Source organism: Columba livia, chromosome 17, assembly GCF_036013475.1.
Source record: "Columba livia isolate bColLiv1 breed racing homer chromosome 17, bColLiv1.pat.W.v2, whole genome shotgun sequence".
NCBI lineage: Eukaryota > Metazoa > Chordata > Aves > Columbiformes > Columbidae > Columba > Columba livia.
The window spans coordinates 7060537-7083530 of record NC_088618.1 but is presented as its reverse complement, the minus strand read 5'-3'; the positions used below and the strand labels follow the sequence as shown (position 1 = coordinate 7083530).

The 22994-nt window shown below is 42.3% G+C and overlaps 1 protein-coding gene across 2 annotated transcripts; it reads left to right on the top strand.

The window, feature by feature from the left end:
- The first annotated feature begins 11999 nt into the window (after positions 1 to 11999).
- Positions 12000 to 22977, top strand: PGAM5 (PGAM family member 5, mitochondrial serine/threonine protein phosphatase). 2 transcript variants are annotated; one of them, XM_065033063.1, is made up of 6 exons: positions 12000 to 12324; positions 16340 to 16518; positions 17971 to 18096; positions 18856 to 18944; positions 19256 to 19386; positions 21240 to 22977. In XM_065033063.1, exons 1-6 carry the CDS (start codon positions 12050 to 12052, stop codon positions 21388 to 21390), a joined length of 951 nt encoding a protein of 316 aa, XP_064889135.1. In that variant the 5' UTR covers positions 12000 to 12049; the 3' UTR covers positions 21391 to 22977. The 2 variants fall into 2 exon arrangements, with proteins under 2 accessions (XP_064889135.1, XP_064889134.1); XM_065033062.1 differs by having other exon boundaries at positions 12001 to 12324; positions 19253 to 19386.
- Positions 22978 to 22994: the final 17 nt, after the last annotated feature.

Below are 22994 nucleotides of genomic sequence, written 5' to 3'. Positions count from 1 at the left end.
ACCAATGGATCATGCTTGTGAGGCCACAGCAAGTGGTTCAGGAAACACTAAATGAAGCTTTTTGTACTGATTTTTATTGGATTTGTGGGGCTAAGAGGGATCCTGTGGTCTGGCACAATTGCAAATCATTGCTACAGAGTAACTGTGGAAAAAATGGGAAAAAATGTTATATTGGTATTTGTTGAAATGTTCCATCCAGGATATCTGGATTTACACATCCCAAAGATGTACAATTTCTAGCCTATCTTCATCTATCTTTCTATCTGTCTGTCTGTCTATCTATCTATCTATCTATCTGTCTTTTTATCTATCTGTCTCTATCTATCTATCTAATCTATCTATCTCTAGCCTTTGGAAATAGGTCCATTTGATCTGTTAGGCTGGCTTATAACACGCACAGTTGCCAAACCCTCCCAACAGCAGCTGCCGCAGGATTTCTGGTGCCGTAATTTGTATATGTAGGCTAATTACATTAAGCAAGGATGCACTGAATCATGTTCATTAAAAATGCCCATCATATTTGTGTGCTATCATGTCTTCACATGGCAGAGATTACCTTATACCTTATATGTAAAATGGCCAAAACCAGGCTCGACTTATGTTGACTATGTCAAACAGAATTATGTAAGTTCATGGTCTGTTTTAGTACATTTTATTTAAAGACATCCTGGCTTACAGTGATTTTGGCTTTCATCTTTAAGTAATGGATCAATTATCCAAGTTTGTATTCACTTTTCCATTATTGTTATTTTTCATTCTGCAGGACAAGTTTCAGTTCACATTTTGGAACATAATAAGGAGAGACAAAGGAAACTATTTATACAGGTGACTATATCTTTTAAGAGAGGAGCAGTTATGTAAGAAATAGATTAGAATTACTGTCAAAATAGGTTTTGTTAATCCTGTCACAATAACTTCAGTTTTAAAGTAAGGCTTATTTCACAGTAGATATCTCTGTAACACTGAAACATTTTTAAAATGTCTTGGTTAGGTATTTTAAATTATATGAAGAAATATTATCTACTTCTACAGATTAAAAACAGCCCTAGACAAGTGATGGTACATTTTACAGTGCCTTACATATATGTGTATATATATATGTGTGTACATATATATAATGCCTATATGTATATAATGTATACATAAACATGTACATATATTCAAGTAAAACTAGTTACAGGTGTCCTGGCAACAGTGTTTGTGCCAGTGAGAGCTGCCCAGTGCTCAGAGCTGAGGTGCAGGAGGGGCCAGGCCGTCCTTCAGGGGAGGCTGAGACCTGAGACCAACCATCAGAAATCGGCCTTGAGAAAACCGCCTCTTGGCCGTGACAACAGGAATCCTTCAGCCCCACCGGCACCGATGGTATTTCACCAATTCTTTCAAATGAGAAAACTGATTCCTTCCCCACAAGTGCTTTTTTTCTGAGCTGAAAGGGATGCAGTCAGTACTCATGGCTCTGGCTACAGGGACTCTTGCAAAGCTTTGGGCAGTGCGTCTTACCTAGAAAGAGAAAAGTGGCTTCTGTGGAAGGGACTCTCATCCCCTGACTGTAAGAAAGATTGTTCATGTTTCCTTTCCCTTACAAATTCCACCAGGCTGTGTTGCCATCCTACTCGCCTTTTACACATGCCTCCCTTGTGTGGATTTTTCAGACACTAATATTGCCATTTATTTGCAGGGAATATAAAGCACTGAGATAGTTTGTCCGTGTGGTATTTGATCTAGAACCTATCTGGCCTGAGATGGACCGCATACGAGGCTGTGTGAGCACTGTGGGCAATGCTGAGGTTTACCTGTATTTCTAGACTGTGTTAAGATATTCTGTCAGCTCCTCATTAATCAAAATAATTTCTGCATTCGTGGGCATAGACTTTGATCAGACTATATGCAGAAGTGCACAACATAACTTATGCAGCAGATTCTGCCAGTTCATGACCTTTTCCAGGAGTTTAGTGGCATTTTAGAATAACAGGGGTACCAGAAGTAAGTCTTGTCTTTTAAAAAATATCCCTTTTCTGAAATAAAAATATAATAATGTATATGTAAAGTACTGGCAGCTTTTTCTCTTGTACAGTCATTTGAAGAGCTGGTGAAAGGGGTTTTGTTGGTTTTTTTTAATAGAAATACAAACCAATGTTACTTTTTCTTAGGAAAAAAACCCTCACCTTGCAGAAACTGCAGTGTCTGAGTAAGTTCAGTGAGTAACAGCACGATCCTTCTTTTGCAGCTTGAATATTATGAATCCATCTGGCCTTGGGATCAGCCATTATAGTCTCCTAGGAAGATATTGAAAATAACAGACTTAAAAAACAGACAAGTTGTTATAAATAGGTGGTACTTGGCTATGACTAATTTTTCAGACACACGATGACATAATGCAGACAAACTGCTCTGTTGTTAGCTGCAATCTCCTGTATCAAAATGCACATGCTTTGCACAGCTATCCCGTTGGCAGTTTCCCAGTGCTAAGCTATGGTTCACAGTAAGATGCACCAGTTAGATGTGCAGCTGGAAACATGCTCTGCACTTAAGGCACAGGAATGGGCTTTAGGCATTCTGGCACCCGTTCCTGGCTCCACTACAAATTACTGCTGAGTCGTATGTCTTTCTGTGCCTTCTTCCTCCCCGTCAGATGGGGATGTGACTCCCTGACCTCAAAAATGTGTTGTTTTTGTGAGAGGCGCAGACCCTGTCATTCTGTGATCAGCTGTGTGGCTGGGGCCAAGCGGATGCATCCCATAGGTATCCAGGCACAAGAGGGCAGATGTGTGGCATATTTAACCTCAAATAAAGCATAATTTCAGGTCATGTTCTTGGGAAGGATGTTTGGGGTGTTTGTGTGATGGGTGTTGGTCTTCTTGGTGTTTCAGGAAATATATGAAAGACATTTCTGCCTTGATCCCTCCCTTGACCTCCTGCATATTTCCTTACAATCCAAACTCTCTGCATAATACCCACACAGCACTATCCTCATTCCAAGAGACCATATGCTTCATTGCCTTAAGCGATTCTGCCCTTCCCTGCCTGCTTATTGGAATTGTTGTGTATATATATAACTAAAATTACTGAGCAGAAATACAGTAAAAGAAATAGCTGTAGGTTGGAGTGACCTCAGGAAGGGGGGATGCTGCAATGTGCTGTTGTGGCACAGAACACAGCGAGAGACAAGTTTCGCAGCCACTGACATGTTGTGGGCTGCTGAGGAAATCCAGCTTTTTCACTTCTTTTCTTGCGAGCAAGGACTAAGACGCTGCGCTGTCATGAGAAAGCTGTTGTTAATTCCTGTCTTTTTTGTGTCTGTTTTAATGTTGTACAGAAATACATCTTTATTTATCTACAACAGCTTATTCATAGCACATGAAGTTTATCAAAGAAGGAATAATGTTTGTTAGCACACAAAATGATTATTTTGCTAGTGTGGTCTTTTACTCAGTACTCCCTTTCTAATAAAAGGGCAGGAAAGAGTTAGAAATTACTAATCATTGGGATTTTTAGCACAGGAAGGCACATCCTGCTTTAAGGAGTAGGAAGATAAGTCATGCACATGTGTAAATAGAAGTTGCATGTATTTATTTAACTGTAAAGGCAAAATAAATATATTTATTTCTGCTTATGTTGAAGTACAGAATAGCTACATTTTTCAAAACCTGTAAAACCTTCATAAGAAAATATACCATGGTAGTTTACTGTATTTCTCCTTCATTTTTACAGAATTTATAATAGAATTCTTTATACGTATTTTCATTCATTCATAGGTACACAAATTCAAGAGATATCTACACAGACTCTTTTAATATATATCTTAAGCCCTTGATGCTGCAGAATTGCTTTTCAGCACTGTGTCACAAATGATGGAGAGAGTCCTTTCTGGGTACCAGAAAGCTGGGATGCACTATCCTTGGTTTTGGTTTATTTATATATATTCCCGCAGAGAGTGTCCACCAGCAGGAATCTGAGCATCCTGCTGTTCCAGTGTGACACAGAAGTTGAGAACCTCTGGATTTCAGTTGCTAAGAGACGTGCGGTGTTGGGTCGTGTGGCCATTCCTTGTGGCCAGGTCTGAAATCTGCCGGCAATGAGGCATTGGTTAGTAAAGGCTCTATGACAACCATATAGACACTTGTGGTAGAGGTGTGGGAGGTGGGACTGCATAGAGCATTCTCACAGCTCAGGTCAAAGAGAAAACAGGGAGTGAAAAGGGAAAAGTATCTTCAGTGGATGTAGAACAGTGTCAAAAGAGAGCAAAGGGCCGTTGGGTTTATAGCTGGCAAGGAAAATTTCCTCCAGTTTCCGTCAGCATGAAGCGCTGATTGGATCAGCACGTGCTAAGTTCCTGCTGCAGTTGGATTTCCATCATTATTTTGCAGAAAGAAGGTTATAATGTAGGCAGGGCCTTGATGATGGCAGGGGTATAGGGCAGAGTAACAACATACATCTTCAGAGCCCTGCGATGGGTTTGTGTGGGGACTGAAGGCAGACTAGCAGGGAGAAGCTCAAATGGAGCTCTGTCCTCACAGGATAGGCACTCGTTTTTGGAAATTTCCCATTCCTTTGCACTCACCTTGGAGGAACAGTTTTAGTACAAAGTCTATTTTTTAATTTTAAGCAGCAACTAGTCTTTCAATGCCATGTGTCTGTCAAATGCGCTGTAAAAAAGCCAGAGTGAGGCATTGTAGAAGTCATTTCCCTTCGCAAATTGTTGAAGCTGGCAAGAAGGAAACATTTATAATTTTTTTCCCAGCTCGAAGTTATGTTTTATATGACATATTAAATTCATTACAAAACGTAAATTCAATTTGGAGCAACAGTAAATTGCTTATTACTCTTCATTTTGCAGATATAGAATGTTATAGAAGACCTGAAACGCGGATTCAGAAAACTTGCATAAAATGTATACAGTGTATTTCAGCTATTGCTACCGCAATGGCTGCTAAATGTGTGTTTTGCCAATATTTTTTAAAGAATTCTGCATAAATTCCTGCTTATAGTAACAATTTTTTAACTTAATGAACCTGTAGTTCATTTCAGCTAAGTAATTTTCATACATTCCTTATTTTTGAAGCAAAGTCACTGGTAAATCACACCAGGTTATAGCAACAAAGTGCTAGTGGCAATTCAGTTGGGATAGAAAAACAATTCTCTTCAAAGAGTTTCTCTCTGGAGCATCTGCCATCAAAAACTCTTTCTTGAACCCAGTTGATTTAAAGCTGATAAATGACATAATTAATGCCATGGAGGAAGAAAATAAGGAATTAATATCTCTGTTTCCCACAGGACAAGAAACAGTGAGCACTAAATGAAATTACCAAAAAGCAGAATGAAAACACAAGGCAGAGCTTTTTCTGGAAAGCAGATTAAATTGCCACAGGATGTTGTGGAAACCGTATCACTGGATGAGGAGAGGAGCAACAAAGGTATCGCAGCATTAACTCTCCTGCTGTTGTTAGCAATCCCCTGCATGGGGATGTGAAAGCAGTGCTTTACATATATATACACATATATATATGTATGTGTGCAGATATTTATAAAAGCAACCACAGCCTCCCAGTTGTGTGTGCTGTGATTCATCAGCAGCAATGGGTTTTGGCAGGCACATAATTTCAAATCTTGCACTGAGGATGCCTGCCAGAATGTTGTTGGACAGAGATAGGATGGAGAAAGTTATTTATAAATGGGGATAATTAGGTCCTGTGCTTATTAGTGTTGGGAATGAAACAGAAAGACGACATGTGTAGTAATGAGTATTGTAATATGAGAAGATGCTCTCCATGATCTTCTACTTGCTGATCGAAAAAATTAAATTCTTGGGTAAAATAACATCATGTTCAGATTGTCGAGGGGTGTGTCGTGCTGTAGGACAGGTCTCGGTTATACTAATGCAAGTTTGGAATATTTCCACAGGATCCAGGTGCTGATTGTTGTAACTGAGATTAAACTCTTGTTTCCTCAGTCCTGAACTTTGCATTTTGTGTTCAGGCAAAAATAAACACAGGACAGACCCAGGAACTCTACTAACTCCTCTCATTTGAAAGCAATGGCTCTGGACTGCGCTGCGAGGTGACAGCGCTCGGTCCGATGCTGTGCTCACCATCTCTCAGCAGAGGCAAAGCTATTTCTGGGTCTCAGCAGTCATGTAGATGTACGTTACATCCCTTTTTTCTTGAGAAATACTGTCACTGGGACAAATTCATCTTTCCATTGGTGTTCGCCCTAGAGGTATAAACACAGCACATGCAGTGTGAAATTCATCCACATGGGTATGAAAGGAGCTTGAGCTACTTGAGGCTCTGTAGAGCACCCAAAACAATGTTCTCAGGCCGTGTCTTACTGGAGTGCTTGTCACACAGTAAATCAAGAGAATAGCAATTAATATTTGACAATTCTTAGCTCCTGGCTTTATACCAAACGTAGTAGATAGTGCGACTAATGTGTAATAAGACACTTAAGCATACAGCTGTGTTTCAATAGGTGAATATCCCATTGATTTTTCTTACTTCTCAAGCTATTTGGATTGATCTCACAATGCTTGGGGTTTTTAAGGCCCCATGCTCCTGAAGTCTTAAGTAAACGTTTGCTTATGGATGTTTCTGAGTCCTCTCTATGAGTGAGGAAAAAAGAACATCTTCAGCATTGCAGAGAAAAGCTTGAAATACAAAAATCCTACTTCTCCAACACTCCCCAAATCTGAGGAAAGTAAGTGTTGAGCTCATTATTTTTCCTGAAACAGATGGGATTTTTAAACACTGGCACAAATACTGACAAGGTCCACTGACTTCAGAGAGATTATTCATGTGTTTAAAGGCAGTGCACTCCAGGTGCTTTGCTTGATCTGGACCTTCGTCTCTCTGAAACGGGGATGGTGTTGGGAAAGCTGCTCTGGCTAAATCGGAGCTGCAGCTGCTGTGTCACAGCAGAGAATGTCACACATGTGGTTCACAATCTGGCAGGTTCTGCAGACCGGTAGTTAGCACCCCAAAATCTATTTCATCCCAGGGTTTTGCCTACACAGCCTCAATGCAGCTTGTATGTGAAAATGCTGCATTTAAATGCTTGCTTCCAAAAAAAGGAATAGCGGAATTTAGACGGCCTGTGCCAAGCGCATCCCTGGAGTGATACTGCTGAAGTAAAGCAGGGAATATCTGCAACAGCTCCTGACAGAGAGGTAGGAAAGAATATGCATTTGGGGGGAGTTAGAATTTTGCCTTTATATTTATTGTAAATAATTAAATGGATTGTTAAAACTAGAAATCTCCTAGGTTATGTAATTGTGTATATCACAGGACCTCAAATGATTCTGCAAGCAGAGTGCTTTCTCTCCTGCTAAATGAATTTTGCAGATCAGGTCTTTTAAATGTTTGCCAGTGCACCTAAAAGTAGAGCTGGGGTTAGAGCCTACACTCTGGTACCTAAATTAATACTGAAGAACTAACAAATGCAACAGAGTTTATTTTCATTTCTAAAACAGGAAAGAAAAATAGATCAGTTCAACTTTGCAAAAGCAGCAAATGCTATTGCAAAAGCAAATTCTCATTTGCTAGTCAGGATGATGAAAAATGCCTGAGTTCTGTTGTGTTGTCGTGAGCCATCGGCAGCACCTGTGCTTCGTTAGCAAAATAAAAGTTTACTGTTCTCTAAGACAAAAATGGGGTGGGAGGGGCAGTCCTTGAGGCAATAATATAAAATCCCCTTTTGTTTCCTGGATAGTGATTACAGTAAAGTACTTTGCTTATGTTTCCATTCCTTAGACCATCTGTTTCAAGTTAAACCCTCTGGCGTGATACATCATTATTTATTAGAGCATTACATCAGATAATGCAGTGTTAGTTTTGCTGTTATAAACCCTTAGTTTCATGAGTATGACTTCAGGGGCACCACTGAATGCGTTTACTTAATGAAAGGGCTAGAATGTATTAATAAAACTAGTTCACCAGTTCCAAAATTACTTTTTTTATTTAGGTCCTTCCTTTCAGAAATATATTTTTGGTGTGTCTTTGGATTTGTAACTCTGCATGTTTGTGTTTGGTAGAGTGAAACCTTCTGGTTTTAAATGACTGAAAGCTGAGATACTGAGAAGGACTTGTTGATAATAAACTGAAACTGTCAGACACCTAAAGGTGAAAACACATGATGGGGTGCCCAAATACAAATACCTGCTTCAAAATCTTTTATTGCTTTAACTGGGCGAGTCATACAAACCAAAGTTCTTAAAAGCAATATTCTCTCTTGCTCTATTAAAAAACATATATATATTAAGTGAGCTTAAGTAGCATCATTTTACAAGCCCAAATTTTAAACTAGTGTATCATTTACATTTTGCTGAGTCTCAAGCAGGCCAGTATGACATCAATATTTCCTTTAAGAGAGCCAGCAGTAAGTCCATAGTATATGTCTGAATACATTTGGATGACATAATGTTTCCTTTGTCTCTTTTGAGAAAAAATTACCATTTTGTTTTTCTTTTTTATAGATTGGGAAGGTGATACACAATACATAAATGTGCTTGGGGCCATGGAAAAGGCCTTTCAAAACTACATATTCCTCATTTCAAACGTCCTTTTATTACTCTAAGTGTTTTGTTAAAAAAAAATGCCTGAAGGTTCATAAATTTTGCTTGCCAGTTGCAGGCTAGAGACCTGCCCCTGCTCTCCCTGGAGCTAATGGTAAAACATCCAAACACTGACTCATCCCTGCAGCGATCCAGGTCCCGTACAGAAAACAGGCATTTTTCGTGTGCCGAAGGGAACTCTGAGGCTGCCGCTGCTCCTGCCAACGCGACACCTTTTGTTAGGCTGCGTTTGTACAGGTTTTTCTGCCAATCACGCTGGCTTCCTGACTTCTGGTTTGCTTTGCTCTGGTCACAACACAGGTAAGAGGCCACCCTAACCCTGGGCACCTCGCTTGAAGGGATCTCTCCATCCACCCCCTGGAGCATCAGTAGCACAAGCAGTTGCTGTTTTAGCTAACAATAATTCCATTAGTGGGTACCATCAGAACATGGTTATCCTGTTAGATGGATTTTCTGCTCACAGATGAAATACAACACAATAGAAGCAATTACAATAGTAGCAATATGAATATATATTAAAAAAACAAAGAGCAAGAAGGAGTTGCTAATGTGATGCAGGACTGTATATTCAAACTAGTGGTAACTTTCAACAGATTGGAGGTTTTTTTAACCTAATTAAATTGCAAGTTTACCAAATAGTAAATATAATCTAATTAAAAATAACATTTTTGGACTTACTGACTAAAACCTTAGATAATCTCAAAAGGCTTTTGCACATGAATTGTGTAAGTGAATTAGTGCCTAAGCCAAGCAAAAATAAACTGCAGATTGTGAGCATATGCACAGAATATTTCTGATGGTGAAGTCTCACTGCAGAAGAATGACACCCAAAATGCAGCACTGAGGCAAACAATATTATCTGTTTTCATTTCCTAGCACAATGAGATTGCCCAGATGTTCAGCAATACATTTTTGCTGAGGAAACAATTTTGATGAGTGCCCAACAACAGCCTCAAACTTTTCTGGCAGTGAGCTGAGTGCGGGCCTGGTGTGAGTCGGAGCTGCTGTCATGTGCTTAGGAAACTTGCCTGTGTTTATACTGGGATTTTGACCTGGAGTGGCAGATTATTTGTGCAATCAAGCCCCCTTTAATAACACTGAGATTTCAAGCAGAACCATATGATTTTAGAATCCAGTTGAAGCAATTAAAAGATTTATCATGAATTGCAGTATTTGTCCCACCCAGCTTCAGCCTGTCCCTGTCCCCAAACGCATGATGGTATCTGGTACAGGTTTTTCCTTCTTTTGTGAGTTTTTGGAGGTCAAATACAGCAGCGGGGGTTCAGGTTAGAGGGCGGGAAGGGGTAGGATACATGTGAGACAGCGAATGGAGAATGAGTGTTAAGAGGGATAGAAGAGAAAAGGCATTATGGAGGGAAAAGATTTAGAAGTAATTTGCGGGAAGCGAGGAGTCTGAGACCTGGGGAAAAAAGAACTGTGCTATTTATGAGGAATTGGGTGTGACGTTTGGAAAAGAAACTCTTTCCTTCTGGGCTTTTACTATGAAAGAACATACGCAGTAGAAATACAGTAGAAATACACACACCTGCTTCTATGATAAGGGCTAATATTTCCAACATAAACTAAAGAAAAATAATAAAATTAAAATTTTAAAGCTATACAAAAAGAAACAAAGCTGAGTACCTTAAATATAGAGAATGAGGTGCCAAGAAGGATAAAGGACGGGGGGAAAAAAATCCAGTCTGTAGCAAATTTTCATTAGGGTCTGTGATTCACTTGTCTGTCCCCTGGGGCCACTGTTGATGTGTAAAACGTCTTGGAGCCAAAGAACTGTACTACAGTCAGCTCTGTTTCTCCATCTGCACCGTCTATGTGTGAGACAGAGACACAAAGTGGTGAACAGGGGAAAGACACTCGACTGGGAAAGCTGGAAATGGTTTAACTTCTTCAGCAGAAGGACAATTTTCTTTTGGGCAGGCACAGCATCTTTGTCCCACAGAACAAAGGAGCTGTAAGCACCACAGCTCAGCAGAACAGACCCCGGTGTGCTTGAGGGAGGGAACAGACTCTATTTTCAGTTGTTCTGGAGTCACATTGATCGAAATCTGCTGTTGGAAGCTGTGTACCCAGCTGGCGTGTTGATGGGATAATGCAAATAGTGCAATTTGTGGTGCAGGGAATGAGGGTAGGGAGGTGAAGCTTGAACAGGTGGACAGGAATGATAAGAATGTGTAATTAAATGTGCAAAGGCTGAGTAATGGAATCTGGAACATCCACCAGCTCCCTGCAAACTGCTGAATTTAACAGGTAGAAATCAGTGCTTAATTTCAGATGCTTCTCTTTCCCCAAGGCTTCCGTTGCAAGGTTATTATGGCAGTACCATTGCTGATCTAATGACAATTAACATTCCAGTTTGACGACATAGTTTCTTCTGTACGATGTAATGCTGGTGGAGCTACCCTGAGTCTCCTTTGTACGCTGTGAGGATGGGAATGGCCGCCCTGCTGCAAACCAGTTCTGCTGCGGGCAGCTGACTGATGGCCACTTGTACTTCCCCAGGCCCTCATTCTGTTTCCAGCGTCAGGAACCCATGCGGACTGCATGAGACCAATTCCTCTGTAAGTCAACTCAGGGCTCGTAACTAAATATGATGTGTCTTTACCCATGGAAGTTGCAGCCTCCCATTCGTGCAAGCGGAGCGCTCACGCTGGCACCCGCATTAGGTGGTTAAAACCAGGCTGGGCGTCGTAGAATCATATAATGTCAGGGATTGGAAGGGACCTCAAAAGCACATCCAGTCCAATCCCCCCGGCCAGAGCACGAACACCTAGATTATGTAACACGAGAATGTGTCCAGGCAGGTTTGAATGTCTCCAGAGTAGGAGACTCCACAACCTCCCTGGGCAGCCTGTTCCAGGCTCTGTCACCCTCACTGTGAAGAAGTTTCTTCTCAAATTTAAGTGGAACCTCCCGTGTTCCAGTTTGAACCCATTACCCCTTGTCCGTTGGTTGTCACCAAGAAGAGCCTGGCTCCATCCTCCTGACACTCATCCTTTATATAAACATTAATGAGGTCACCCCTCAGTCTCCTCTTGTCCAGCTCCAGAGCCCCAGCTCCCTCAGCCTTTCCTCACACGGGAGATGCTCCACTCCCTTCAGCATCTTTGTTGCCCTGCGCTGGACTCTCTCCAGCAGTTATCTCCCTGCCCAGCCCGTACCGGGCTTCCCGCCACCAGGCTGGGGCACAAACCAGTTCTCGGCTGGCCAGGCAGGATCGGCCCCTCCGACTGGACGCCTGAGCAGCGCGGCTGAGGGAGGCAGAGCTCAGGCTGCCCGGAGGACAGGCCCAGGGCTGGGGCTGAGGCGGTCTCAGCCCCCCCGGCGCAGCGAGAGCAGCTGCCGCTCCCGCCGCCCGTCCCGTCCCGTCCCTTCGCGGAGGAATCTTGCCCCACGCCGCGCGCCGTCCGGGGCGGGGCGCGCGCTCGGCGGGTGGCGCGGGGCTGAGGGGGCACGCGGCCCGCCATGTCGTTCCGCCGCGCGCTGGCGCTGGCCGCCTGCGGGCTGGCCGGCGGCTCCGTGCTCTTCTCCGCCGTGGCCGTGGGCAAGCAGCCGGCTCGGGGCGGCGACGCCGAGCCGCGCCCGGGGGGCTCTGCTGCTCCCGCCGCCGTTCCCTCCGCGTCCGCCGCGCCGCCGGGTTTGCTGCTGCTGCCGCCCGCCGCCGCCTCCTGCCCGCCGGCCCCCGGCTGGATCGAGAGACCCGCCGGGACCGGCGGCTACTGGGACAGCAACTGGGACAGGTGAGCGCGGCGGGGCTGAGGTGACCGCGGTTCCCTGCCCGCCCGGGTGGGACCCGCTCTCGGGTGGCCGTGCCGAGGGGCCCGGAGGGAGCAACAGCCGTGGGGCGGCGGGAGCTGCCGGTCGACGCCCTTGGGAGCGGGGCTGCGGGGTGAGCGCCCTTCGGCGGGCACGGGCAGGGGGCCCGGGCTGCCCCGCGGGAGCTGCCAAAGCCCCGCTGGGCTGGAGCCTTCGCCCGCGGCCCATCCGAGCCCGTGGGCAGGGGCTCAGCCCGGGACTGGACCTCCCCAGGGCTCCAGGGTCAGATCGAGGATCCACAGGACCCTTTGTCAGGTGAAATTTGAGGTGGTAGGCTGTTCAAAGCAGAATGCAGTTGAAATTCTTGATTCTCCTTGAAAATTGTTGACATTCTGGGGCGCCTGTGCTCTCTGAAGGGGGTGCCCTCACTGTGTTTTGCTTTAGGCAGTTCAGAGACTTTCCCTGTATGAAGATGTGCAGGTCCCTTCGTTCTAACGCTTCCATGCAGTGAGACTGCAAAGCCTTAGCTTGTGATAAATGTGTAGAAGATGTGCCTGTGTTTTTTTAACGTGGTGTTAGCCATATCTCAGTATCGCTTTATGTCTACACCAAGATTTTTGCGTTCAACAGGAGCACCCTTGTGGATGAAAAGCATTGCATGTGCTGGGCGTGTGTCAGGCCTCCTGCTCGTGTTGCCCATGACCCTGCAAGTTGGTGTTTGTAAATCCTTGTAACGTTGCTTTGAACCTCACTTCTGTTTTTCAGTGTTGAAATACGTTCACCCAAGGGTTAACTACATTTTTTTTCTGGTTCTTTAATTAGGATGTGCAAATATCTGTATTGAGGTTTGGCTCATTTAGCTTCTGTCTGGTAGAATTATCTCCCCAGGGATACATATGTCAGGCTCCAGTTTAATCGTAGTAAATCCAAACTTAAGTACTAACAGATTTTTATTGTATAATGCATCTTGTTTTGATTTTTGAGATGCTACAGAATCAAATGCTCATATAAATAGGACTATGTACACCTTAATTATAAAACCAAGATTTTCGTTAAATAAGGTTGTACCTGGTTAAGCAGTTGTGCAGAGCGAGGTACTAAAGCTTGTTCAGTTGCAGATCCAGGCCTTTCGAGTTCAGCAAAATGGTTCATTTTCTTCAGGGATTCTGAAGTACTTTCAGACTCATATAACATTTTTTTAGCTAATTCAGGAAGTAGAGATTGTGGTATAAGTGATGTAGCTGTCCCAAGTGCCTGAACAAATACGGCTAGATAACAGTTACTAGCAGTTAAGGTTAGTGTAGTGTATTGCCATTTATCATAGCGTGCAAACAGTGGAAATGTATTATGTAAATATATTAGCACAGATCAATTTTAGTTTTCTGCTGTGTGTTGTCTACCAATTGGTTTAGTGTGGCTTTGGCCCACACCTGGTTCAAGTCTTAATATTGATTTTTGGATGATGTTGGCAGAAACACTTAACGTGTAAAGTTATTAAATGGCTTATAGATACACAGAGCATCTGACCGCTCCTCTTTGGGGGCGAGGAATGTTTTACAAAGTCAAATCAGGAGCAAATAAGCAGATATTACACTATTAACGACTGATGGCTTTTCAGGTTTGAAACAAAAGAATGCAAATACCTTGTTTTCAAACTTCCTTGATCTGATATGATGCTACACCTAGGATGTTCCATTGGTCTGTGCCACCTGCACAGGAATTGTACAGCTCAGTTCTTGGACGAGACTAGATATAGTTTCATTCATGTAAAATACTTAGTTCTAATAAAGCTTCTGTTCCCTGGAAAGCTTGGTGTGGGATGGGGTAGGGAGACTTTGAATTATTTTCTACATTTCTGGGCTGCATGTACCTTCCTATGTTTTCTGAGTGGTTCTTGTAATTAGTTTTATTAGAAATAAAACTATAAATACCTGGATTTCAAAGTATGTTACCAGAATGAAGACATTTGTCGGGCTGACTAACATGTTTCAGTGACACGCAGGTGAAAAGGGGGTTGTCATGGATTAAGTGATACTTTTATTTTAGTTGGGTTTAAATGTGGTTCCTGACACTGCCACTGCTTTTTAGCAAAGTTCTGTCCAGCTACAATCTTGGGTGATTTTGTTTTTCATAAGGGAATGCAGAAAACAGAATTTGTCAGCTTCTGAGTGTCAGCAGCCTTAAAGAACCTACTGAAGTTAAGTCTTAGTAGTATTAAAAGTTTTCCTGCTCATAAACTTTCTAAAACTAGCTTATGCTAAAAATATTGTTAAGCTTGGTTATCTTCTCATGACTCGTTAATGCAGCTGGTGCTTTTCAGAGCACATATTACCATTGAATAGCTTCTGAGGTGCTGGAGGGGAGAGCGCAGGATTTCCACTCAGGCATGTCTTGCTACGTGTTTCTACCATAGGATGAGTTAATCCCTATGTTACTTTACAAATGTGCTTGAATTTTTCAGACATTTTTTCTATTCTCCTAATGGATCTTTCCAGCAATATAGTTTCTACTGAATCAAAAGAAGTATCCCATGAAATAGCAATGAAACTTCTTGTTATTTGACTATTGTTTCATTTTTAATGCCTCACTGAACTGTGTTAACAGCCTAAGGAGTGTGTTGAGCTTCATTGTTTGATAGAAATCATGTCTTTGCTAGAGCAAAATGGATGCAGGGCTTTTAAAAAACAATCTTGTGGTGAACTGTAGAAATAGGTATGTGAAGCAGCAATTTTCTATGACCAAATTACTTTGTCTCAAACTGAGTACAAATTAGGTTCTTGATTGAAAATCCATAAACAAATAAAGTATAATTATTATAATGGAAGAAGTGACATCTGGTATGAATTAAATAAATTAACTGTTCTTTAGCTACGAGATCAAGGGAGAGGATTTATGCTCCAAGCTGGAGAGACGTAGCAAAAGGATTTGTGTTAATGGGGTAGAGGATCTGTGTGGGGGACTAGAAGACTAATCCGTGGGCGATTTGGGCCGGGTTGGTGATGATAGCGCAGTGTTGGTGTCGGCAGCAGCAGATCTGTGGCACTGATCCGTGGCACCGGGGGAGGGAGGGGAACATCCTCGGTGCCTCTTGAGGAACTGGATGAGCTGTCGGGGCAATGTGCGAGAGGGAAGGTGATGGGGTGCAGGGGGGTGATGGGGTGCGGCCTGACAGCATGGAAGGAAGACTAAAGTGGCATTTGGGGAGAGAGTGATGAAAAAGATGAAAGGGTAAGTGAACGCTCCAGGCTGAGAAATAAATGTTACTGGAGAGACCTGATGTGACCTGGTTAATTTAAAACACAAAATAATTCTCGGCGTGCACTGCAGAAGGTTGGAGTCTTTCTAGGATATTGTTTGGTTTGGGTTTTTTGTTTGTTTTTTTTTAGTCATTTGATGTAAATGCAATTGATGAAGTGCAAATTTTGTAGGTGTTTTCACAGGGCCTTTTAGATACAGAACATTTCCTTACCTTTATGATCAGTCAACACCTCTTCCTTGCTTCCTCAGCATCATTCACAGTTAGTTTTTCTTGTCAAAAAGCCTACCATTATACCTGTGACAAAATCAGTGAAAATCCAAAGAACAACCATTGAATTGGCAGGAATTTGAATATAAAGTCTCTGGTAGTGTTTATAATCTTGTCCAGACAGACTTCAGCTTCCATGTTTTAGTGTATGCCATCGGTTTGCAATATGATTTTTCTATTGTGTTTGTTGCTTTTTTCCCCAGGAGTGAACTGAGAGGTGGCTGTTACTGAACAGCAAATTTATCTGTGTCAGTAACGCCTTTTAACCTACAGCATTACCTGTTGTTTTTGTTCTTGTTTTTTTAATTGAAGCTTTTTTTTAATAGCTTTTGCACAATAGTTTGCATCAGTTTTGTGATATAAATGGCTAAATAGTCAGTTTTAGTATTTCAGCTATAGCCAGAACTAAGGGAAGACTACCCATCTGTAAATCTTCTCTATCTAAAAATGACATTTTAAATGTGTTTGTTTAGACGTGAACCACTGGCTCTTATCAACCTCAAAAAGAAAAATGAAGAAACCGGGGAAGAAGAACTTGCCTCACGCTTAGATCACTGCAAAGCAAAAGCCACCAGACACATATTCCTTATCCGTCATTCTCAATATAATTTGGATGGCCGGGCTGATAAGGACAGAACTCTTACCCCACTTGGTATGTATAACTAGAAGCATCACACTTTGCACTTGAGAAAATCATTTTTCACTTGCTGCTGTCCTGATGAGTACAGGTTGGTAACTGAGCTCTGCTCTGGGTCTCACTGCCAAACCTTAATCCACTTCATGGATCCTTTGTGGCAGAAAGGTGTCATGAATAAGTTTGGTTTTTCTATTTTTGATCTTCTAAATCCAAACATTAAAACCTGCTTTACCATGTTCTAAACACACTCAGTTACAAAGAAACTTCACAAAGGATATTTTCAATTATCTTAAGGTTGCTTGAGCACATTTTCTTGCTAGCTGACGTAATTCCCCAAGGCTAAGCTTTTAAAGTTTGCTCCATGACTAACTTTGGGATAGATTTATCTTAAAAGGTGGCTTGTGTTTCTGTTGTTAATTTTGCTGATTTATTAAAAAAAATAGCCCTGACTTTCCTTTCATTTGGAGTGTTTATAATTAAATACGTTTCACATTTGCTGCTATGCACTGTTTCTGGGAATACGACTAATCAGTTACATGAAATGAGGATAACTTCTGTCTGTCTTAATCTTAATTAATTGATCCAGTGACTAGGTCTCAAATGTTAATTAGTATTACTTTAATAGTGTGCTTGAAAAGCAGTGGACACTTTCTTGATTCTCTGCATGCCAATACTGTTCTGAGAGGGGAAGAATTGCTGTGCAGTGCTGCTTGGAGTTTTGGAAGCCTGGTGTCAAATGTTTAGTAGAAAAGTCATTCTTTCCCCCCTCAAGTCTTAACCACCAGTGTGCAAACAGGAGTGAAATGCTAATTTTAGGACTAAGATGCTATCTTAAAGTGATAACAAAGTATAATCTTAATCCTGTCTCATCCTGTGCCTTGGATAAATTACTTAAACTGTCTGCTGTCTTTTCACCTACCAACCTGAAAAACGGAATAAAGCCTTCCCTAGGGTATCCACATGCTGTGGTTCTTAACTGTTCCAAGGTGGTGTTGCCTTTATGAAAAAAAGCACTGTCAGGTCTGAGTGGATCTGTGTGACACGGTCTCCTCTTCTGTGCTCCTGGAACAGAGAGATGGCAGATGGTTTGGGTAGTGCTGCCTTTGATTGGAAGTGGTTCCCTTGGGATGGGGCAAGCAGGGATATTGAATACTTCAGTGAAAGGCTCTCAAGGTTTTTACGTATATATTTTAAAATAAAACAAACAAACAACCCCCAGAACAAACAACCAAACAAAACTCCTCTAACTTTTCCTGCCGATGGAAATGCAACTTGAAATTATCCAGCAAGTAAGCTTGATCTGAATAAGTAGTGACTCTGGTAAAAATGTTTTCCGATTACTTTTTGAAAGGAACAAAACCTGACATCAATGGAGACCTTTTATTTCCACCATACAGCTTTTTTGGTAGTTTGTGTGAGGTGTTTACGTGAGTGTCACCAGTTTATATGATGAATATCATTTTTAAGGTCGAGAGCAGGCTGAACTGACTGGACAAAGGCTGGCAAGCTTGGGATTAAAATTTGATCAGATTATCCACTCCTCCATGACTAGAGCAACTGAAACAACTGAAATTATAAGCAAACATCTCCCAGGTAAAGTTACTTCCTTTAATTTTTCATTGTTTTCTGATCCTTAAAACTTCTTCCAGTAGAATTCTAAGCTTGTCTTTAAGGTTGAGATGTTAGCCAGATTCTAGCCCTGTGTGAATATGAATTTGCAAAGAAACTGACAACCCTCATTCTGCTTATTTCCAGTTTATTTTTAGAAATACAAGAGGGATCTGCCCCTCTGACTGACTCACTGCTGCCTGTATGTGCTGCAGGGTAGAACTCTGCTGGTTGCTCTGCACTGAGGTGTTTTGTAAAGCAAAGACTCTCAGAGATCAGCAGGATTGGCTCAGTCCTCCGTCTCAGGGGCAATAGCACAGGGGAGAGGAGGATCATACGCTCCAGTTCTTGTAGTGATGCTGGCTGGGTTAGTTAACAGGCCCTTCTGTGTAGCTTTAGCATTAATTAGCAGTATGCACTAGCTGACAAACAGCTTTAGATTAACATCCTTGCAAGTGTGTTTCTTCAAAGAGCAGCAGACTGGGAAGACTCGACTTGCTATGCCAAGCTGGTCTGACTGTTCTCAGTTGGAATAAACTTTGTCTTGCTGACAACAAAACAGTTGTGATGGAGAGTTTCACACCCCTTGGTAGGAAGTGTATAGATTAAAATGGTCTTTAGGAAGCAGAGGAAGACTTTCTTGAAGAAAGAATATGAAAGATTTATTGATTGTAGAGTTGTGGGCTTGTTTGCAGTGGCAGGAGAAGTAAGAACTCCTTTCTGAATGAGTATTTAATATTTCAGGAGTCAAAAAAATCAGCACTGATCTGCTGAGAGAGGGAGCACCTATAGAACCAGACCCTCCGGTCTCTCACTGGAAACCAGAAGCTGTGGTAACTTTTTACTTTTTTTTTCTCTGGATTGGTTTTGGTTTTTAATACACTTTATATTGACAGTAGCAATAACTTGCAGTGTCTCAGCTGATGCTTTTTATCTTAGACCTTAGATAATTGCATACTCTTCTCCTCCCTGATAAGTATACAGAACAGTTAAAATCATTTACAGTCCTTAAGTATTAGTTCAGCCTCAAGCGTGCATCCCTGTCAAGAAGGACTCTTTAGAGGCTGCAGCCCATCTGCAGATGCAGAGAGTGGCACACACTGCTCTGAGCTGTGTTTAACTCCGAACTCTGTGCCATTAGCAGTATTACGAAGATGGAGCTCGAATTGAGGCTGCTTTTCGAAACTTCATTCATAGAGCTGATGTGAAGCAGGAAGAAGACAGCTATGAGATCTTTGTCTGCCATGCCAACGTGATCCGCTATATCGTGTGCAGGTACATGTTGGATCGCGTGTCCGTGTTCTTTAATAGGTTTTACTAAATCCGCGTTGGTGTATGGCACCGTGAGCAATGTGTGGATTTGGCTTGTTTGATGTGGTTGGAGATCTGTGCCTGCACTGTGAGCAGATGCTTCTGCAACTCCATCACAGGATTGAATTGCAGATAGAGGACAAATTTGAAAATTGGAACATTTTCATGCTAATTCTAAAGTGAAAATGGCTAAATAGGTGAAAATTGAAACCTTTTTGTACATCCGAACTGTCTCTTTAGTACCATTTCCTTCTGCTTTCTGTAAACCTGAGGACAATGCCTGTTGGAAAAGAATGAGTAGAGCATCTATCTGGATTTGTGTTTTTAGAGGTGACGTGAATCTGATCTTATATAATGAATGATTGATGTAGTTTGGGGAATTCTTTACTAATGGAAATTTTTGTATTATGTTCAAGTTGTATTAGGGTGTTTTTGCAATAACATCCAGTATTGGATTAGAGGGGAGAGTGGGTCTTTCCACCATCATCAAGGTTGTTCATGAAGGAGAGAACAGTTCTGGATCTTTACCTGTCTCTGTATCCAGTCAGCTGAGTCTGTTTTATTCCTCTTCCCTATCAACAAAACCCTGTCTGTAATATCATTTGTCTTGAGCAGGGCAGATGTGATTAAACTTTAATCTGATCAATACCTACAACAATTTCAGTGAGCTTTATTTAGCTGAGCTAGTTAAATGCTAGCCTCTCTGCTCTGTGGCCTGCTTTAGAGTGCTTCAAAATTGCTATACTTAAAAATATTGATCAGGTAAACAGGAAATTCTTTGCAGTGCCAAGAGAGATCATCTTGCTGCTACCTAGGCTTTTTCTGAAATAGCCATATACTTTTTGCTGTTTCTTCCCTCTTATTTTTAACTTCTGTGCCTTCCATTCCAGCCCATCTGATACCACAATTGGCCACAATCCATGTAGTGTTCCCTTTGAACCTAGCTTGACTGTAGCTGTTCGTTACTCAGTTTCTTAGCCTCTCTGAAAGACTGTCAGAGAGCCAAAACCAAGTTGTTCCTCATTATCTGAGGCAAAATATCTCTGAGACAACTTCATATTTTCTCCAGCTGTTTACTAGAATTGATTGAGCTCCTGAGGCTATCCTGTTAGGAATTTTAGAGTAGCTGGAGACTAGCTGTGATTCTGTGTTTCTACAAAAAGCATGAGGTACTTTTCCTTGCCACTCCTGGGGAACAATGTAGCTGATTAAGAGTACTTCTTGTGAATTTATTCCATAGGCATATACAGGCAAGTACAAAGAATTCCTATTTGCCTCCTCTCTGCTCTTGTCGTATACCTGTCCATGTTGACAAGGCTAAAATAGTGGATAAAAGCGTGCTGTTTGCCACTTAACACCTGTGTTCTGCGGAGGAGGCCACTGAGGTGCTGCCGTCTTCTCTACCAGTCCTGAGCTGCACAGGGTTTGTGGTGCTGCAGTGAGCCCGTGCTGTGTGTCATCCTGCTTGTTCCGAGGTTGCTCAGAGTGCTCCCAGCAGCCCGTCCACATTAGAATTTCCACCTTCTGTCAGTTTGAATTAATCCTGTCTGCAATAATCATACCCATCTGCTGGACTCTGCTTATGCAAGTGCTTTATTGGCACTGGTCCAGTTACCAACGCTACGTTTTCATATCGGTTGCACAAGAAAAATATTTTTCCCAAGGCTGACTGGGGGAGCATTTGCATGCAAGCTGCAGAATGACCAACAGTTTTCTTTGTTTGCCTTAGCTGGAACAGGAGGTGATGCTGTGAGTGGCATGTTAATATAACTGCTTATAAAGGAATAACTTTTTTATATCTTTTTTTTTTTCACTAGAGCATTGCAGTTCCCCCCAGAAGGCTGGCTGCGCATGTCTCTTAACAATGGCAGTATAACTCACTTGGTGATACGTCCGAATGGAAGAGTGGCACTTCGAACACTGGGCGACACAGGTTTCATGCCCCCAGATAAAATCACGCGCACCTGAATGAGCAAAACTGATGGCTGTCCAGGAGCTGCCTCTAGTCTCTTTGCACTAGTACATTCAGCTACAGTACCACTAGATTTTTATCTGTTATGTTGGGGTGTGATGCTGTCTTAAAAATGTCCTTTAGCCCTCTTGCCTCCATACATACTCATATCTGCCTTTCAGCCCAGAAGAGAAGAAATCTCTGTAAGCCTGAAGCTGTCCAGTCCTCAAGTATTCCTCAGAATTCAGCTCTGGAATACAAAGAGATTGAATGTCTCTGTGCTCAGCAGTTGCAGGAGCACTGACTGTTGTCCCAGCCTGTGAACTCCTATAACCAAAGCTTGCTCCGGTGGATATTTTTCTTGTGCAGGGAAGCAATTGGTGTGGGAACTGAACAGCCTTGTATTGCGCTGCAGGTAAAACTGAAGCTGATGGCAGCTTGTTTCGGCTCTTGCAGAAGAAGTGACAAACAGGGTATTCTGCTGTTCAAAGGGGTAAGACTTCAGCTTTTGTAAGCTGGTGAAGATGTATGTTTATGTGGTCATTGTTCCCCTCAGCCATCTGAAAAAGCTCTTGTAAACTGTGCCTGGATCTTGTAAGCATAAAGCAAAGAGGGTAAAAAAATCACATTTGCCTCAGAGCTGTGGTGCTAGAATTAACTGCTCCTTATGTGAAGCGTTCCTCCATCCTCAGGAAGTACTTAAGCTATTCTGGACAGTGTTTTTCAGTCTCGTAAAGCCTTTAACTGAAACTTGGGCTGTAGAGGGACGTAGGGATGAGTTTGTAGCAGTAAGATGGAAGGAAAGCAGCAGTCTTCTGCGTGTGCTTCCAGTTACTGACTCACACATTTTTGAGGAGCAGAGTCTTTGCTCCCATTGATTGGTAGATGTCAATATCTTCCTTTCAGAGTACAGAAATAACACCGCTCAGTTCCAGGCAGTGATATTTCATGTCACAGGTTCTACAGTATTGGAGCAAGCTGCTGCTTAAAACTTGCCTAAATGGTGTAATATATCTGTGGGTTGGCTTCTCTAGGCCAGGGCGCAGTACAGCTGCTGCGCAGAATGCTGTACAGCTCCGACATCACGGGACTTGTGCTAGGAAAAGGGGGTGGCTGAGAGCTAGGGTTCGGTTACGAAGGGAGGGCTCAGAAGCGTTTCATGTTGAGGCTGTTGGCACCCAACCTGGTGTAGTAACTTACCTCACTTAATAGTTGGAATGTTGAAAAATGTCACCGTATGCCTCATGTGCCTTGGTGCCAGAGCACATACCACTATAGCAAATGTAAGTAACTGGTTTGGCCGGTTCTCTTAGCACCAAGGATGTTGCTGAGACCCTGTGCTGGCTCCTGTCAGAGCTGGATGAAGTGATATCATGGCACATGCCCAAGACAAGGTTTAAGGGCTTGTTAAGGACTGCTACATCAGGATCATTGCAAGGAAAATGGGGCTAGTAGGGAACAAAACATGATCGTTGTGTCGTGCAAGTTGTGGGGCAAGAGGAAACCGTCATGACGTATCTCTCATTGATGCAACGAGAATAATTTATCAGTTTTTGTCTATTAACTTTTAAAAAGTTTTGAATAAAATAACTGGTCTGTCTTTCTTCCTTGTCTCTCGGGT

Coding starts and splice junctions, on each gene's coding strand:
- PGAM5 (XM_065033062.1), top strand. CDS start 12,050: ATGTCGTTCCGCCGCGCGCTGGCGCTGGCCGCCTGCGGGCTGGCCGGC. Junction 16,519..17,970: donor CAGAACTCTTACCCCACTTG/GTATGTATAACT, acceptor ATCATTTTTAAG/GTCGAGAGCAGGCTGAACTG. Junction 19,387..21,239: donor ATCCGCTATATCGTGTGCAG/GTACATGTTGGA, acceptor TTTTTTCACTAG/AGCATTGCAGTTCCCCCCAG.